At 46.9% G+C, this 19,316-nt stretch overlaps 1 protein-coding gene across 1 annotated transcript in view; it reads left to right on the plus strand.

The window, feature by feature from the left end:
* Positions 1-1,446: 1,446 nt before the first annotated feature.
* The window catches only part of SCPEP1 (serine carboxypeptidase 1), a 33,353-nt gene continuing 15,483 nt past the window's right edge, over positions 1,447-19,316 (plus strand). Inside the window, exons 1-5 of the mRNA XM_059150090.1 lie at positions 1,447-1,604; positions 5,067-5,215; positions 9,558-9,647; positions 14,047-14,202; positions 14,517-14,591. Coding sequence (XP_059006073.1) covers positions 1,532-1,604; positions 5,067-5,215; positions 9,558-9,647; positions 14,047-14,202; positions 14,517-14,591 — 543 coding nt within the window. The 5' untranslated portion in view covers positions 1,447-1,531. The remainder of the gene's footprint in view (positions 1,605-5,066; positions 5,216-9,557; positions 9,648-14,046; positions 14,203-14,516; positions 14,592-19,316) is intronic.

The raw sequence follows: 19,316 nt of genomic DNA on the forward strand, positions 1-19,316 counted from the left end.
TGATAGCTGCGTGTTTATTTTATTTTTTTAAGATCTTATTTATTTGAGAGAGAGCACAAGCAGAGGTGGGGGCAGAGGGAAAAGGAGAAGCAGGCTCTCCACTGAGCAGGGGAGACTGACGCAGGGCTTGATCCCAGGACCCTGAGGTCATGACCTGAGCTGAAGGCAGCCACTTAACCGACTGAGCCACCCAGTCACTCCTGTGTGTATATTTTTCAAATGTTCCTTTAGAAGAGGCTTATCTCCAGTACCCTCATTATGGCATTTAACACATTCCAGGACCAACCCAAGCTAAAGCTTGCGAAAACCTGGTTGCGTAATTCTTTTCTCTGGCCCAAATCTCAGTGCCCTTGCCCTTCACTGGCAGGACTCTTTTCACAAGGTTGCTGATAAAAACATCTATCCATTTATGAGAGTCAGGAGGACAGGGATACAGAGGGGGACAGAAAAAGGAGTTGTCACATGGACTTTGTTTTTCAGTTTCATTCTCTGTCATGAGCACTTTTTGAAATACAGTATTTAGCAATAACTTGTCCTTATATTATCTTGTGTCCTAGTTCTATGAGGTGAGTTATTTAGTATATCCTAAGGGGGAAAAAAATGACCTTTAGACACATACACACACACACCCCTCTACCATTCATTTCCTCCCTTCCCCTACTCAAACTTAGAATTCCATCTAGGAATAATTGTTGTGGGGGCACCTGGTCTGTTAAGCCTCTGCCTTCAGCTCAGGGCATGATCCCGAGGTCCTGGGATAGAGCCCCACAGCAGGCTCTCTGCTCAGCAGGGAGATTGTTTCTCCCTCTCCCCACTGCTTGTGCTCACACACTCTCTCTCTCAAATAAAATATTAAAATGACTGTTCCGAAGACAATGTAAACACAGAATTATGTGAATGACAAATTACCAACCCAGAAAAAAACAATAAAACTATTTTTCATTGTACTTACAAAGATGAAGACTAGAGAAAAATATATAACGCCAACAATGGTTTTGCAGGAACTAAAAATTTTAGTAATTTCCAACATGTCCATGATATATGTAATTTTATAGTTCAAATACGTTTAAAGCTAAATCTGTGAAAAATGGAATCGCAGTGTTCTACGACCAGGTGGTTCAGGCTTCATCTGCCTAGATGTCATGCAGTAGCTTCCGAAATGCCAGGCGTATTTTTGGGGAAGGAAGGGATGAGCCAGGCAGCAAAGACGGTTCTCGTGGTTATTTCTCCGCAGCGTTTCAGTCCCGTCGCACGACCCAAGTCAGACAAATGCATTAAACGCTGCAACTTCTCTGATCCGTCCCCAAAGCCGCAGAGGAGGACGTGGTGGGGCAGATACAACACCCCCCGCGCTGCCACTCGGCTTCCGGGGAGCCAGACCAGCAAAACGTACCCGGGACACTAGCGGCAGCCCGGGCCCCGCCCCCGGACCGCCGGCCCCGCCCCCGGCCCGGCCCGGCCCCACCCACCGCCGTCACGTGGTGGGGCGCGGGTTCCAGCCTGCGGCTGGTGAGGCCGCCCGGTATTCGCCATGGAGCTGGCACCCCGGACCTCTCCCGTGTCTCTGCTGCTGCTGCTCCTGCTGCATCTGGGTTCGAGCACCGGTAGGTTCGGACAAAATTTGCATCAGCGGCAGGTGCCTCCTCCTCCTCTCTCCAGGGATGAGCGTCTATTAGTGGGTTTGTGCTTTTGAAAACAAATCTGTTTCCCCTAGTTTCCACCTTGAGTAATTACACCGCTTTAGAACCTCACTCTTTCTTTCTTTCTTTCTTTCTTTCTTTCTTTCTTTTCTTTCCTTTTCTTCTTCTTCTTTTTAAGTGCCCAGTGCTTTTTCTACGTCTTTCTGGCTCTGCGTGGTCTAGTATTCCTCTCTTCCCTACCCTGAGATAGAAGGAGTTGTGCAAAATACATGACTGGGGGAAACTGCCGATCAATGAGGTTTCCACGATCCCAAGTCCACCTCCCTTTTCCTGCGGTGATTGGCTGCTAAGTGGGGTTAATGAGGACTTTTTATTTTGAGCGGAAACGTGTGGGGCGAAGGACCCAGAAATACCAACTCCGCCACAAATGGGACGTTTCACTGAGATGAGGTCTTTCTCTCCTGATCAGAACGGACGGCATAATATCTCCCCTCACTGCGATCCTTTTTGACAAAAACAAACTCGCGTTTAATAGGATGACTTGCAGATCGATTTTTGGCCTTTCAGCAAAGTGTTCCGTGGTCTGATTCAAGATCTGAGAATTCGAACTGGCCACACACTGGCCTTGTGATCTTAACGCAGAGTGCTTAAGAGTTCTGGACTTAACCCTGTGTAAACTCGGGATCATCTGGCCCTTCAGTTTGGGTCTGGGAAATGTCAAATACGTTGCCCCCACCTCCCCACCCCCATTTTAACAGCAGTCACTGCCAGGGAAGGGAGGAGGGCCATCGGTTAAGTGAAAAGGGACCTGAACCATACCTGTCATTTTCCAGGACACTGTAATCTTAGGTCACTTGTACAATCTTCAACCACATCTATGATCTAGCCACTCTGTTTTGCTCCTCAAGCCACCTTCTGGTTTTCTTAATCTACATTCTTCTTGCTTCTCACTTCTCCCGTCTCCTCTACTCCCTTCCCTTCTTTTTGAGACCAGTTCTTGTACTTATCCTTGTCATGGGGGCTAGAAATTTAAGAAAAGAGGAAGTAGAAGGCAGGAAACTCCCCTCAAGGAGGATCACCTCTCATCATTTTTGAATGGCAGCCTTTTACCCAGACGGGTACTTGAGAAAAAGAACAGTAACTCAAGAGTTGTTACTTTAGCAAAGGTGATGTAGAAAATGTATTGAACCTATTTTTTTCTGGATACATATTTTGCAGATGCTACAGAGTTAACTAGGGAAAATTGGAGCTGTGGGATTAAAGGATATATATATATATATATATATATATATATATATATGGCTTTTGATCTGTGGAATATCTTTCTTTTGATATTTGCAAACCCAAGCTGCCTTCCCCAAAAGTGATGCCAGTGTGCACGCTTTCCAGCAGTGATGAGGACTGCTCTCCTGTCTCCTTGTCATTGGGCACCTGTCATTATTTTTTTAATCTGTCACATAAGCAAAGTTGTTTTGTGTGTGACCTTATATTGGTTTGATTTTCATAACTGAGTATTAGTGATGTTAGCTCTCTCACATACTTATCAGACATTCACATTTACTTTTCATAAGTTATTTCTTCAGAGCCTTCACCCATTTGACTATTAGGCTCTTCCTTTTCAAAATTGATCCACATGAGTAAGAAAAATCACCCTTTTTTGTATTTGTTGCATATCATTGTTGTATGCCTTTTAATTTTATTTCTGATGTACATAAATTTTGTTGTACAGAAAATATTACAATTCTCTGTTCTCAACTCTGTCGATCTTTTCCTTTATAGTCTCTGGGGTATGCTTATATCACTTCCCCTTCCAGAGATTAAGAAAAATTCAATTTTCTATATGTATTTTAAAGATTTTATTTATTTATTTAAGAGAGAGTGAGTGAAAGAGAGAACACAAGCAGGGGGAGCAGCAAGCAAAGGGAAAAGCAGGCTTCCCACTGAGCAAAGAGCCTAATGGGCTTGATCCCAGGACCCTGAGATATGACCTGAGCCGAAGGCAGATGCTTAACGATTGAGCCACCCAGGCATCCTCAATTATATTTTTATATTATTTTTAATATCTAAAATTTAAAATTGAAATACTTGATTCACTTGAAATGTATTTTGGTTTATAGTGTCATGTAGGGACCTGCATTTTATTTCTCCTTCTCAAAAGCTAACACTTGCCCCAGCATAAGATAGTGAATATTGGTCCCTCTCATCTGGGATACCTCTTTAATCATATATTAAGTGAGATATAAAGGCCAGCATTTTGCATTTTGCAATTTTCCTTTTTTTTCCAGAAATGTGAATCTGTCTTTCTAAAACAGAATTATAAAAATGTTTCATGCTGGGTCACCTGGGTGGTTCAGTGGGTTAAAGCCTCTGCCTTGGGCTCAGGTCATGATCCTGGTGTCCTGGGATTGAGCCCCACATTGGGCTCTCTGCTCAGTGGGGAGTCCACTTCCTCCTCTCTCTCTCTCTGCCTGCCTTTGCCTACTTGTGATCTCTGTCTGTCCAATAAATAAATAAAATCTTTAAAAAGAAAAAGTGTTTCATGCTTACTGTTAAACATTAGAATATTACAGGGGGTGCGGAGGAAAAAGTGAAAGTCTCCAGCCTCCTATGTCACTATTAAGTTTGGTTTGCCTTTTTTTTTTTTTTTAAAGATTTATTTATGGGGTGCCTGGGTGGCTCAGTGGGTTAAAGCCTCTGCCTTCAGCTCAGGTCATAATCTCAGGGTCCTGGGATCGAGCCCCGCATTGGGCTCTCTGCTCAGCAGGGAGCCTGCTTCCTCCTCTCTCTCTGCCTGCCTCTCTGCCTACCTGTGATCTCTGTCTGTCAAATAAATAAATAAAATCTTTTAAAAATTTATTTATTAGAGGGCGCCTGGGTGGCTCAGTGGGTTAAGCCGCTGCCTTCGGCTCAGGTCATGATCTCAGGGTCCTGGGATCGAGTCCCGCATCGGGCTCTCTGCTCGGCAGGGAGCCTGCTTCCGTCTCTCTCTCTCTGCCTGCCTCTCCGACTACTTGTGATTTCTCTCTGTCAAATAAATAAATAAAATCTTTAAAAAAAAAAATTTATTTATTAGAGAGAGAGGGAGAGAGCGAGAGAGAGTGGGTGGGAAGGGCAGAAGGAAAAAATCTAAAGCTGACTCTGCTCAGCCTGGAGCCTGATGCAGGGCTTGAACTCACAACCCTGGTATCAGGACCTGAGCTGAGATCTAGTATCAGATGCTTAACTGACTGAGCCACCCAGGCCCTCCTGGTTTGCTTTATCCTAAATGAAGCGCTTTTCCTTATCTCTACAATATACTAGAGTGAATAAAGGGCCTAAAAATAGAAACCAAATCATCTCCAGTTTATCTTGGCCATCTCTGTGGGCTTAGAATTTACCTGGACATTACACATTCTTCAGGAAGATCACGTTGTGCTTCTGTTTCAGGAGTGGCCACGGACCAGCCCGCAGAGGAGGGAAAGGAAGTATGGAATTATGTGACTGTTCGCAAGGATGCCTACATGTTCTGGTGGCTCTATTATGCCACTAATCCCTGCAAGAACTTCTCAGAACTGCCCCTCGTCATGTGGCTTCAGGTAACAGTGGCTGGGCTGCCTGGTCAGCTTTCCCTACCTGCCACTTTGCTTGCTCTTAAGGACTCACAGCTCAGCGGTGAAGGACTGATCTGATCCAGTGCCCAGTGCGGGGTGGCCAAGGCTTGGGGCTTCGGTGTCCTAACGAGGCAGGCAAAGGCTATGGTATACCAAGGGGGCCAGATCAGAGAGTGAGGGGTTCTAGCCTTGCAGGGGTGTTCCTATATTAAGCCCAGTCAGTGGCAGGACGCCTTTGTGGAAGTTCTAAATTCACATTCAACTCTGTGCTGACAGAAATGTTTTCAGAGGTTCCCAAGCAAAGGCTGAGGTACCCTGAGCAGCCCTCCTCTTCCTCTTCTCCCAGTCCTTGGCCGCAGAAAGGCTGATCTTGAAAGGACTCTGCCTCGTGTAGCTTAGTATTAAATCTTGCACCCTAGCCTTCTCCCTGAGTGTGTTTGCCTTTTAATCTTCTTTTTGTAAGATTTTATTTATTTATTCTTGAGAGACAGAAAGAGAGAGAGAGAGGCAGAGGGAGAAGCAGGCTCCCAAGGAGCAGGAAGCCCGATGCGGGACTCGATCCCAGCACCCCGGGATCATGACCTGAGCCGAAGGCAGACACTTTACCATGTGAGCCACCCAGGCGCGCCCTGCCTTTTGATCTCGAGCTCTGATTGTAGGATGGAAGGCAGGAAGCTGGTTGAAGGGCATTAGGGGGCAGGCAGAGGATTGTTTCTTGCCCTCCTACAATACCTGTCCAGAGGTGGCCCACACCCACCTAGAGGACCAGGCTCTAGGGAGGGGTGGAGGAACGCGCTCCTGCTTCAGCCTCTAGAAACTGGACGTATGGCCTGGATGGGGCTCCAGGTTGCTCATGGATAAAGAAGGTGTCCTGCTGCTCCTCTCCATGGGGTGCAGATGTCACTTTCTCCCAAAATGTTAGTATTCACAAGCACCCTGCTGGTGTCCTGGCCTTGGCCTCCTCAGCTAGCCCTTGCAGACGTTTCTGGTGAAATAGAGCTCAGAGGAGCCCTTTGTAGGGAGGGCCCTTTCTCTTGTAGCATTATCACAACTGTCTCCTTGGGGGCTGGAGGTGAGGCCCAGCCTGAGGGTAGAGATAGGAAGATGTCTGAGGAAAGATCCCATGTGTGTATCCCAGGAACTTCTGTCCACCCCGGGCTGCAGGGGCGGTGGGGGAGGAGGAATGGGGCCCACTTCCGTTTTCTGAGCTTTGGTTTTTTTAGTCTGAGGAATTTTGAGGGTGTTGAACTTTTTTATTAATCAGCAGGACTTTTTCTACTCTCAAGTGAAAGCTGATGTATGGAGTCAGAGCAGAAAGCAGAAGTGCTTGGCGTGTAGGCCTGGCGCTCCCCTTTGTCACATGCTGCCCTAAGGCACTTTCTGGGCTCTCAGGAATGTAAAAACTCTTCAGTTCCAGAAGCTGCAAACCTTCCCTTTGGTTGATTGTAGAGTGAGGTGGTGGTTCTGTCTGAATTACTTGCCAGGATTTTTTTTAAAGGTTTATTTATTTATTTCGGGGGATGGGGTAGGGAGAGGGAGAGAATCCCAGGCTGACTCCGCTTGGGCTCGAGCTCATGATCCTGAGATCACAACCTGAGCCCAAACCAAGAGTCAGATGCACCACAGATGGTGCCCCCCAGGCACCCCAGCTGGCAACATTTTAAATTTAAGACACTTCTTTCCTTTTTCCAAAAATCAGAAGACTTGGCCCCCTTGGGGCCTGACCCTGCTCTGCCAGAGCTGAGTGGCCGTGGCCCCCCGTGAGACAGGGCAGGAGCTTCTGGAGGAGGGGATCCCTCTGTCCACAGCTGAGTTCTCTGCTCCGTACATACTCTTCGTGGCCCCCACAGGCTGCCCAGTTTGTGACCTTTGGTTAGGGTTACCCTCTGAGCTGAGATACTGTGTGAAGGTTATCAACAGGCTGGCTAACCAGCCTGCCTTTCATTTCCTCAGAGCCTCATGGGAGAAGGAAAAAGACTATGATTAGGGAAGAAATAATTAATTTAGATTAAAAGGAGATCTGTTTTAGCAGCTTGCTGACGATGCACATACTGCGTTCTGTGGGTAGGGCCTTGAGACTTGAGGTCATGTCGCCCGAGTGAAGTAATTCTGAGTGGAGCAGTGAGCTATTTTAGGTACACTTGCAAGTCATGGAAGCCTTTTTTGGTTGATCTACTGACACATTTCCCATATTTCAGTCACTGGTAGTCTTGGGCCATGACAGCACCCCATCCCAAAGTTCCAGAGGAAAAAGGATTTTGCAGTGGAATGTTCTCAAGCAGAACAGAAACATCCTCCAGCCAGTTTCTCGTTGCCATGGGTGGGGGCGTGGTGGGGGGGGACAGTGGAAGGAGTGTCGTCACCTGCCGACAACCACAGCTTATCAAAAGCGGGACAGGAAATTGGGATTTGGAAGATCCCAATAGGGATCCCAGGATTCCCAGGATTCCCAGCTTCACTCCTTTCGCTCTGGTGCTGTCCCCCTGTCTCCCAGTTAGTCAGCAAGGAGAAAGGGGCCCAGCGCTCACCTGAGGATACACACTTGCTCTTAATTCACTGCGTGTTGCATTATAAGCATTTTTCAGTGTTGCCACACAGTTTCCTATAGTTTATGGTTCTAAATGGCCATTTCAAGTCTGTCTTGTAGATGTGTCATAATTTACTAACCTGTTCCCAAGTGAGGGACGCTGGAGGTACATCCTTTCACTGTTACAGGCATCGCTGCGATGAGCTACGCCTCTGGCTGGTGGGCGTCTTACCACACTATTAGGAAAACCTAAGATACAGAGGGCATATAATTAGAGGTATTTATAGCCACCCAGCTCTATAATATTTAGGTGTAGGTTCAAATCATTGCGTACTTTCGTACAGTCTTTCCCTGCTGGGCTCTTCCAGTTACCCCTGAACCGTGACCCTATGTTGTCTCTCTCTCTTTTTTTTTTAAGATTTTTATTTATTTATTTGACAGAGAGAGAAAGTGCACAAGCAGGGGAAGCAGCAGGCGGAGGGAGAAGCAGACTCCCCGCAAAGCAGGGATCCCAATGTGGGGCTCAAACCCAGGACCCCAAGATCACGACCCGAGCTGAAGGCAGTTGCTTAACTGACTGAGCTCCCCAGGCTCCCTGACTTTTTTTTTTTTCCTTTAGATTTCCCTGTACAGAGCCCTGGCTTCTATTTTGCCAGAGTTGTTCCTTCCATGTTTGTGTCTCTCTTTCCTATCTGTCTTGCTCATGTATGGGGAGGCAGTATCCTTTTATTTGAGGCCTATCCCCTCAGCTCAGCTGGCCCCCAAGACGTTGTCCAGAAGAGCACTGACCATGCTTTCCCCTGATTATCTCCAGAAGGGCCTCCCTCCCTCACTTAGCCCCTCACAACCCACAGGACCTCCCACCTCTCATGGTTGGGCCCCAGCACCCAGCTCTGGTCACAGTCCTGCCCCACCCTTCGTCCTGGGTACACAACAGTATTGGGTCCTCCCTGCTCTGGGACTTTTGCATTTGCTAAATTCTATCCTGGGGATCCATGTGATCAAGTCTGTATCCCTTGTCGGTCCGCAGGGACACTGAGGAGAGGGTGGTGGGATGGAGAGTCACAGGGCCCCAGGTCTGGGCCTGGCAGACCCCGCATTGCCCTGTGCCTTCCCTGGCCCTTACTGCTCATCTTGGAAATGAGAGAGGACGGACGAGGTGTTTTGAAGGTCAGTGACCCCATGGCAGGCCAGGGTTCAACCTCAGAGGATTGGAAGTAGGAAAGTTCCCTCTGGGGCTCTATGGCCACATCTTTCCATTTACTTTATTTATTTATTTATTCGCTTATTTACTATTTTAATTTTTTAAAAAAGATTTTATTTATTTATTTGTCAGAGAGAGAGAGAGAGAGCACAAGTGCACAAGCAGGCAGAGGTGGAGAGAGAAGCAGGCTCCCTGCTGAGCAAGGAGCCCTATGCAGGACTCGATCCCAGGACCCTGGGATCATGACCTGAGCCGAAGGCAGCTGCTTAACCGACTGAGCCACCCAGATGCCCTAATTTTAATTTTATTTTCAAGTACTTTCTACACCCAACATGGGGCTCAAACTCACAAACCAGAGTCGAGTTGCGGGCCCTGTGGACTCAGCCAGCCAGATGTCCCTGGTTCTTTTCCCTTTAAGAAGGCTTGAGCAGTTAGGAGGGGGCTTTGTTGGTCCAGACAGAGTTGATCTTTGGTATAACGTTGCCCCAGCCATCGCTAAATCATATGTTGTTGTCGTGAATGTGGTCGTTGTCGTAATGATGATTTGACCCATGTTTTTTCTCTGGGTTTATTTTTGTTTATTTTCTCTTCCACAGGGTGGCCCGGGTGGTTCCAGCACTGGATTTGGAAATTTCGAGGAGATTGGGCCCCTTGATAGTGATCTCAAACCACGAAGAAGCTCCTGGGTACCGTGAGCACAGCCCCTAACTGCAAGTGCCCTTTGGCCTCCCCAGGGCTCAGCCCCACCCGGCCTGACCCATTCTGGGTGGGATCACAAGTCTAGCCATCCTGTCCAGTCCCTTTTCCCGTGTGCCCTGGGGCCGTGCCTACTTGCCACAGGCTTCCTCTCTCGCCTTCCCACATCCCTGACCTTTCTCTCCACTTGGCAGCAGAAGCCTATTCTAGCTGACAGCTTGGACCTCCTCACTTCCCACATCTTGGCCATCTCCGTGGTCCAACTGTAGGGTCCCTGCCTCCAGCCACAACCCCCAAGTCCTGTCCCCTCTCCCCTCACCTGCCTTGCTTCTTGACTCCCTCAGGACCTCAGACCCCTTGTCCTCAGCCTTTCTGGTGTGCCTCCAGTTCTGGCACCCTCCCTCCCTCATTCTTAGTCTCACTTTTTGCCCTAACCCCTCTCTGTTCAACCCCTGGCTCCTTCATCCTTCTCCTGGAGTAGCCCTGCCACCCCCAAGCGTGGGTCCCTCCCACTGTCTGCCTGCTTGGCTCCTACTCCCAAGTGTCCAGTCCTGGTGGGCAACACGGCAGTGTTGGCGGGATGGGGCTGTCGCCTGGCTGTGGGCTTTGCTGGGCCTTAGGGGGGGCCGCCTCCGCTGTGCGCTGCAACTCCACTCCCCTCCCTGCCTGCCCAGGAGAACAGAGCTATCCCCTGCGACCAGCTGCTCCCATCCTTACTAGTAAGGTTTGACCTCTCTACCCCTTTCTAGCCTCCTCCCCATCTCAGAACAACATGTGGCCTCCTCTCTGCCGGTGTCCCTTCCTCCAGGCTTCTATTCAGACAGTTACTACCTTTCCCTGTCCTTGTGCTGTCTCTAGACTCTCATCTCCCTGGGATACAGACATGCACAGGTTTTCCCCAGCCTATCACACCAATCCCTGAAGCTCCCTCCCTTTCTTAAAGAATTCTTTATATAGGCATACCTTGGAGATACTCTGGGTTCCGTTCTGGACCCCCACGGTAAAGTGGGTCAGATGAATTTTTTTACTTCCTGGGGCATATACAAGTTATGCTTACACTATACTGTGGTCTGTTCCATGAGCACTGAAGTGATGTGTGAAAAAACAATGTATATACCTTAATGAAGAAGGGCTCTATTGCTAAAAAGTGCTAGCCATCATCTGAGCTTTCCGTGAGTGGTAATCACTGGTTAAAGAGCGCTGTAAGAAGTACAGTAATAATGAAACAGTTTGAAACCTTGCAAGAATTACCAAAATGTGGCCCAGGGACATGAAATGAGCAGGTGCTTTTGGGAAAATGGTGCCGGTAGACTTGCTCGAGGCGGGGCTACATGCAGACCTTCGATTTATAGAAAGTACAGTAAAATGAGGTGTGCCTCTGTTCACTGCTCGAGTCTTCACCTCCTATTTATGCCTTCACTTGGAGCTTTCTGGGCTGGGGGCTGGGGCTGGGGGCAGGGGAGAGTGGGTGCTAGGGAACGCAGTGCATAGTAGCCCCAGGACGGGATACGCAAATCTCCTCTGTCGCCGTGACGTGACGAGGCTGGGCAGCCCTGTCCTAACCCACTTCACTTTCTCCCCATAACTCTGCTGGAGCGCCTGTCCCCAGGGCCCTGCTGGCTTCCCAGTCCCAAGTCTGGCAGATCCTTCATGGGATTCTTTTCATGGACTTTTTTGCTTCGTACTCTGTGTCCCGAACTCTGTCCTTGGTAACTTTCTCTTCCGTGTGTTCTCCAGGCAGCCCTGTCCTCTCAAACTGCTTTAATCACACATAGAAGGTGATGACTCCTAAGTCCTTATCTCTAGCTCAGAACCTTTTGCCCCAGAACTTTTCTCTGTTTGCTTCTGGGATGTCTCCACGTGAATGTCTCTCATAATTCCCTATTCAACATACCCCAAACTATAGTCATTAGTACACCAGACTGCCCACCCACAAAACCAGTCAACTCCATTGTTCCTTGCTGTGGCGAATGGTCCCACCATCCCGTCAAGTGCCTGTACCAAACCAGAGAGCCATCCTTTTCTTCCCCTACCCCTCACCCTGCTCGTCCAATCAGTTTTACCTAAAAATGAATTTATTTTTTTAAAAGATTATATTTATTTGAGAGAGAGAGAGAGAGAGCACGAGCAGGGGCAGAGGGAGAAGCAGGCTCCCCTCTGAGCACAGAGTCTGACGCAGAGCTTGATCCCAGGACCCTGGGTTCATGACCTGAGCCGAAGGCAGATGCCTTACCAACTGAGCCACCTAGGCACCCCGAAAAATGAATTCTTAAAATAAAGCCTTGTTGAAATAAAATTCACACACCATACGACTCACCCATTGAGAGTGTATGATTCAGTGGCTTTCAGTATATTCAGTTTTACAACCGTTACCATGGCTAATTTCAGAACATTTTCACTACCCTCCCATCCCAGAAAACCACATACCCCTTAGCTATTAAGCACTAGTCTCTCCTTAGGCCACCACTCTTCAACCTTCGTCTCTGTAGACTTGGCTGGGTAAGCCATCTTGTAACTATGGAGTCATACAGTATGTGGCCTTTGGTGTGTGGCTTCCTTCACGTCTCGTGATATTTACCATGGATGGTACATCCATGTCGTGTGTGCCACTAGAGCCCCTTTTGTACGGCTGAATAATGTTCTGTCGTATGGATGGACCACATTCTGTCTGTCTCTCCATCTGTTGATGGACAACTGGGTTGTTTCCATCCTTTGGCTCTGATGACGAGTGCAGGGGACTCTGGGGCTCAAACATTCATAAGAGTTCCTGTTTTTGGTTTTGGGGGGGGGGATCTACCTCAAAGTGGAGTGGCGGGGTCACCTGGTGACTCTATGTTAGACCCCCACGCGTTGTTAACATTCTTCCTCCCTCCCTTTCCCATCCTCTCTAGTGGCTGCTTTCAGAGCACCTCTCTGATGCAATTCGTTCCTTAGTTTAATATCTTCCAATTCCCAAAAGATCAGATTCCTGGGCATAAGCTGGTCTCTGCTTGTCTCCTGCCCCATGTCCCAACATCTGTCTTTGTACATCCTCCCTTCAGGCCTCTGCTTGGCCAGTTCCTTGGCGTGGACCTCGTTCCTTTGGCCCCTCACTCTCTCCTGCCTTCCCATACTCATGTCTATCATTCAAAACTCAGTGCGGGACCGCCTCTTCCTCAAGGTTCCCTCGGAGTCCTTGGATTCTCTTTGTCCGTCTCCCTCAAGTGCAGTTTACCTTTGCCTCAGGGTCTTTGCACATGCTGTTCCCTTGGCCTGGGAACATTCCAGAACTTGCTTCTGACTGAAATATCACTCCCATGTGTAGTAGCTCAGTGCCACACTGGTGGCAAATAAAAATAAACTCGTCCAGGGCGCCTGGGTGGCTCAGTGGGTTAGGCCGCTGCCTTCGGCTCAGGTCATGATCTCAGGGTCCTGGGATCGAGTCCCGCATCGGGCTCTCTGCTCAGCAGGGAGCCTGCTTCCTCCTCTCTCTCTCTCTGCCTGCCTCTCTGCCTACTTGTAATCTCTCTCTGTCAAGTAAAATAAATAAAATATTAAAAAAAAAAATAAACTCGTTCACAAGTTTTCCAGAACTCCAAGTGTAGTACAACTTAGCAGAGTCTGAATGAGAAGTGAGGAGGCCAGGCCCGAGTGCTGGTGCTGCTATTATTTGTCCAGCTTTGTGACCTTCCTTGGACAAGTCCTGGGTCTTTTCTCGACTTTAATTCCCTGATCGGTAAAGGACATGGCTGGACTGTGTCACCAGGGATGATCCTTCCAGACAGAAGAGTCTATAGCCCTGAGCTTCTGGAAAAGGTATTAGGATAAGTTCTGTGCTCATGGTGTTCTGGAGGCCAGACTGGTGTGGAAATTGGATTCATCTTGAAAAAAACTGATGGGTGATGTTCAGACCTGGGATGTACTGTCTCTGCTTTGAGCCATGGCTCCTGCTGACACTGTGTGGTCCTACCTGAGCTCACGGATTACATTTAAGACACTGTGTTGTGTGAAAGTGACAGCTAGGATGCTTTGGTCCCTGTGTATATGGACATACCTCTTCTCTCCTTTGCTTTTCTTTGCCTTAGTAGTCTATGTTCCTGGCCCTTCTTATTTATTTTCTTAAAGTAGGCTCCAGGCCCAGTGTGGGGCTTGAATTCCCAACCCTGAGGTCAGGAGTTGCAAGCTCTACTGACTAAGCCAGCCAGGCACCTGTCCTGTCCCTTATTATTTTTTAAAATCCCTTTAGCAGTAGGATTATAAATTCACTGATATTTTCATATGCCTGGGTTCAAGTGCATAGAAGATGGTGGAAATAAAAAAATAAAATAAAATAAAAATAAATTTTAAATAGATGGTGGAGAGACAGTTGGTGACTAACTGTACCACTTGACTTTCCTGTGTGACGTGTAGCTCCAGTCGGCCAGTCTCCTATTCGTGGATAACCCGGTGGGCACTGGGTTCAGTTACGTGAACAGGAGTGACGCGTATGCCAAAGACCTCGCCACCGTGGCGTCAGACATGATGGTTCTCCTGAAGACTTTCTTCGATTGCCACAAGGAATTTCAGGTGAACAGTGACTCGGGGATGGCTAAGCAGAGGGGGTAGCAGTCACACTGCTGTAGCCATCTGAATTAACTTCGATTTCCCCAGAAGTTCAATGTCCAGCTGTTATCAGAGAAAACCTTTCTGCACCCAAGAGCAGGTTGTGGCCTTTTGTTTCTGTCATCTCTAAAAGTGGTTTTGAGCTTAATATGGAGGAAAAGACCAAGAAAAGAGATTTGTCTGGCCATTACATGCAGTAGAAATGTGAAATTAATTCATGTGGGGGAAAAAAAGGCATTCAGCATATTTAATTCTTTGTAAATCCCTTTTCTTGCTAGACGATTCCATTCTACATTTTCTCAGAGTCCTACGGAGGAAAAATGGCAGCCGGCATTGGTCTAGAACTTTATAAGGTAACGGGGGAGAGGACTGTTGTTTTGATTTCAGACAAAAACTGATTGTGTTCCTTTCTGTATCACCTGATATTGAATATACTTTGAGTGGGACCTTGAATAAAGTCTGTAATAACCACAAAAGGTTTCAAAGAGAACAGTGAAGGTTGCCCTAACAGATGTGGAACAGGCTATAAAGAAAGCTACACCATGAGGTGCGTGGGTGGCTAAGTTGTGAAGCATCTCCCTTCAGCTCAGGTCATGATCCCAGTGTCCTGGGATTGAGCCCTGCATTGGACTCCTTGCTCAGTGGGAAGCCTGCTTCTCCCTCTCCCACTCCCCTGCTTGGGTTCCCTCTCTCGCTGTGTCTCTCTCTATCAAAGAAAGTAATTAATTTTAATTAAAAAAAGAAAGCTACAGCAAGTAAACCAATGTGGTACTAGCACAGCAGCAGACTAACGGATTAAATGTAGCAGGATATGATGTGTATATATGTGTCTGTAAGTAACATATATGTGTCGTGCATATGATCATATGGCATGATCATACGCGATGATAAGATGGCATTTCAAATCATTGGGCAGCAGATAGGATACTCAGTGAATGGTATGGAAACAAATGGCTCTCACTTTGAAAAACCATCATGTGGAATTCTTTCTTTGATAAAATATCAGTTCAAGATTAAAAATCTAAACATAAGGGACGCCTGGTTGGCTCAGTTGGTTGGGCAGCTGCCTTCGGCTCGGGTCGTGGTCCCGGCGTCCTGGGATCGGGTCCCGCATCGGGCTCCTTGCTCGGTGGGGAGCCTGCTTCTCCCTCTGCCTCTGCCTGCCATTCTGTCTGCCTGTGCTCGCTCTCTCCCCCTCTCTCTCTCTGATAAATAAATAAAATCTTAAAAAAAAATAAAATCTAAACATAAGAGGCACCTGGGTGGCTCAGCGGGTTAAAGCCTCGGCCTTCGGCTCAGGTCATGATCCCAGGGTCCTAGGATCGAGCCCCGCATCGGGCTCTGTGCTCTGCAGGGAGTCCGCTTCCTTCTCTCTGCCTCTGCCTCCTTGTGATTTCTGTCTGTCAAATAAATAAATAAAATCTTAAAAAAAAAAAAAAATCTAAACATAAAAAAAAATCTAAGCATAAAAACCAAAACTGTAAGAGAACCTGAGGCTTTCCTTCATTATCTTAATTTTCTTTTAATTTTTAGATGATGATGATGATGATGATGATGATGATTTAGAGAGAGAGAACGTGAGCCAGAGAAGGAGGTAGGCCAGAGGGAGGGAGGGAGAGAATCTTAAGCAGACTCCATGCCCAGCACAGAACTCAACATGGGGCTCCATCTTACAACCCTGAGATCCTGACCTGAGCCTAAATCAAGAGTTGGACACAACTGACTGAGCCCCTGAAGCTCTATAGGATGGAACACCCAAAGCCAAAAAGAATGAGGTTGGCATATTTAGACCCCATGCAGATTTAAACTTGAGAGTTCCATAGATAATTTCAAAAGATGTATATGTGTACAAATATATGATAGAAAAAGTATTCATATCGATAACCATAAACCAGGACAATATGCTAGTAGCAAATAGGCAAATATAAATAAGCCGTTTATAGAAAAAATGCAAACAGCCATGAACATAAGACAAATGCTCAACTTTTGTTAGTAGCCAAATCTATAAGACTTATAAATATTTAAATATTGGTGACACCCAGTTTTGGTAAGAAGTCAGGGAAATAAGTGCTCTCCTGCACTTTTGGTGGAAATTGGGCGGGGGGTGCGTTCCTGGGTGGCTCAGTTGGTTAAGTGACTCCTTCAGGTCAGGTCATGATGCCAGGGTCCTGGAATCAAGTCCCGCATTGGGCTCCCTGCTCAGCGGGGAGCCTGCTTCTCCCTCTTTCTCTCTGCCTGCTACTCTGCCTGCCTGTGCTCTCTGTCTGTCTCTCTCTCTGTCAAATAAATAAATAAAATTTTTAAAAATAAATAAATAAAAGGGCAATTTGTCAGTCTTTGTCAGCTTTTAAAGTTTGTATGCCCTTGGACCCAATAGTTTCAGTTCCAGGAACCAGGAATTCTTTTTTTTTTTTTTTTTTTTAAGATTTTATTTATTTATTTGACAGACAGAGATCACAAGTAGGCAGAGAGGCAGGCAGAGAGAGAGAGGAGGAAGCAGGCTCCCTGCTGAGCAGAGAGCCTGATGCGGGGCTCGATCCCAGGACTCTGAGATCATGACCTGAGCCAAAGGCAGAGGCTTAACCCACTGAACCACCCAGGCACCCCTGTCCTTGGGAATTCTTACATGTGTGTGTGTCAGAGGATTTTTTTTTTAACATACATTTATTTATTTATTTGAGCGAGAGAGAGTCAGTGAGAGTGTGGGGTGGTGGGGGAGCAGAGGGAGAAGAAGAATGTTTTAAGCAGACTCTGCACTGTGCATGGAGCCCAGCATGGGGGTCAATCCTAAAACCTTGAGATCACAACCTGGGCCAAAACCAAGAGTCAGACACTTAACTGACTGAGCTACCCAGGCGCCCCAAGTCAGAGGATGTTTAATTCACTATTGCTTACAGTGCCCGTCGACTGAAAACAAGGTCAGTGGTTGTCCCTAGAGGATTAGTTAAGTAAAGGAAGTGTATCTTTCCGTGGGAAATATTTGCAGTCGTCATAAAGAATGGATGCCTCTTGGGGCGCCTGGGTGGCTCAGTGGGTTGGGCCGCTGCCTTTGGCTCGGGTCGTGATCTCAGGGTCCTGGGATCGAGCCCCGCATCGGGCTCTCTGCTCGGCGGGGAGCCTGCTTCCTCCTCTCTGCCTGCCTCTGCCTGCTTGTGATCTTTCTCTGTCAAATAAACAAATAAAATCTTTAAAAAAAAAAAAAAGAATGGATGCCTCTTTATATATGTGTGTGTGTATAAGCTTGTGAGAGCAAAGGAAGGGTTTAAGGTATGTGCCATGTGAACTGTGGCTGACCGGTGAGCAGGAGGTCGCATGTGGGACAGAGGGGAAAGTTTCGCCACATTTTCTCCTGTCCCCTGCGGTGTTCCAGTTTGTTTCCAGTGAGCTCATAGGACCTTTACTTTTTTTAAAAAAGATTTTATTTATCTATTTGACAGAGAGAGATCACTAGTAGGCAGAGAGACAGGCAGAGAGAGAGGAAGGGAAGCAGGCTCCCCGCTGAGCAGAGAGCCCGATGCGGGGCGTGATCCCAGGACCCCGAGATCATGACCTGAGCCGAAGGCAGATGCTTAATCCACTGAGCCCCCCAGGTGCCTCGACCTTTACTTTTTTAAGATTCATTAGTTCTGTTTAAAAAATGAACCTTCATAAGAAATAGTATATGTGCATAACAGAAAATTAGAAAATACAGCAAGCACAAACTAAGGCTTAAAACGTCACCTTCCCACCAGGTGGAGAGCCCCCCCAGCACCTTAGTGGATAGCCTTTACATCCGCTCCTGCACTGTAATAAAACGCTTTTTAAACCATTATGAGATCATCTTGGGCATAATGTCTACAGCCTTCTTTCTTCAGTCGCTAGTCCTCACCTTCCCATTTCAGTACTTTTTCATCTCAGATAGTCGTCTCAAATATTAATGATCGCAGCGTGTCCTTGATAGCCAGTTAGTCTAAGCCATTGTTCAAACCAGATGCAGGAATTACATCTGGCTGCGGTGTCCCTAACGTCTGTTTTCATCTAGTGCAGCTCCTTTATTATGACTGATTTGGTGAAGAAACCAGACCATGGCTTGTCTCCTTTTCTGGATTTGTCTGGTAACCTCTTCATTGTGTTTTTTTATTTAGCTTATTTTTCTCTCTATTGTATTTCCTATGAAACTGTAAGTTAGATACAAAGGTCTAATATATATTCAAGGTAAAAGTTCTGGGTAGCAGGGGCACCTGCATGGCTCAGTCATTAAGTGCCTGCCTTCAGCTCAGGACATGGTCTCAGGGTCCTGGGATGAAGCCCTGCATCAGGCTCTCTGCTCAGCAGGAAGCCTGCTTCTCCCTCTCCCTCTCCCTGTCCCCCTGCTGTGTCTCTCTCTCTGTCAAATAAATAAAATTTTAAAAAAAAAAAAAAAAAAAAGAGGGGCACCTGGGTGGCTCAGTGGGTTAAGCCTCTGCCTTCAACTCAGGTCATGATCTCAGAGTCCTGGGATCGAGCCCCACATCAGCTCTCTGCTCAACGGGGAGACTGCTTCCCCTTCTCTCTGTCTGTCTCTCTGCCTACTTGTGATCTCTCTCTCTCTCTCTGTGTCAAATAAATAAAATCTTTAAAAAAAAAAAGTTTTGGATAGCATATATTATAATAGGTCAGGTGCCCCACATACATCTTTTTCAAACACATTTTTTTGTTGGTTTGTTTGAGTACAGTTGACACACAATGTTAAATTAGTTTTAGGTGTGTACCAGTGATTCATTTTCTCATATAAGTAGGACTATGGAAAATCCAAATATAACTTGACTCTCCCAGAACTTAACTACTAATAGCCTCCTGTTGACCAGAAGCCTTGCTGAGAACATAAAGTATGTTACGTATATTATATACTGTATTCTACGTATATTATATACTGTATTCTTACAGTGAAGTAAGCTAGAAAAGGAAATGCTATTAAGAAGAACTTAAGAGAAATATATTTACATTACTGTATTGTATTTGTTGGAAAAAATCTGTGTGTAACTAGACTTGTGCTGTTCCTACCCTATGTTCACGGGTCCACTTGATATTCTTCTTTTCTCATTTTTATACAAATGATA

The sequence above is a fragment of the Mustela lutreola genome, chromosome 15 (genome assembly GCF_030435805.1).
Source record: "Mustela lutreola isolate mMusLut2 chromosome 15, mMusLut2.pri, whole genome shotgun sequence".
NCBI lineage: Eukaryota > Metazoa > Chordata > Mammalia > Carnivora > Mustelidae > Mustela > Mustela lutreola.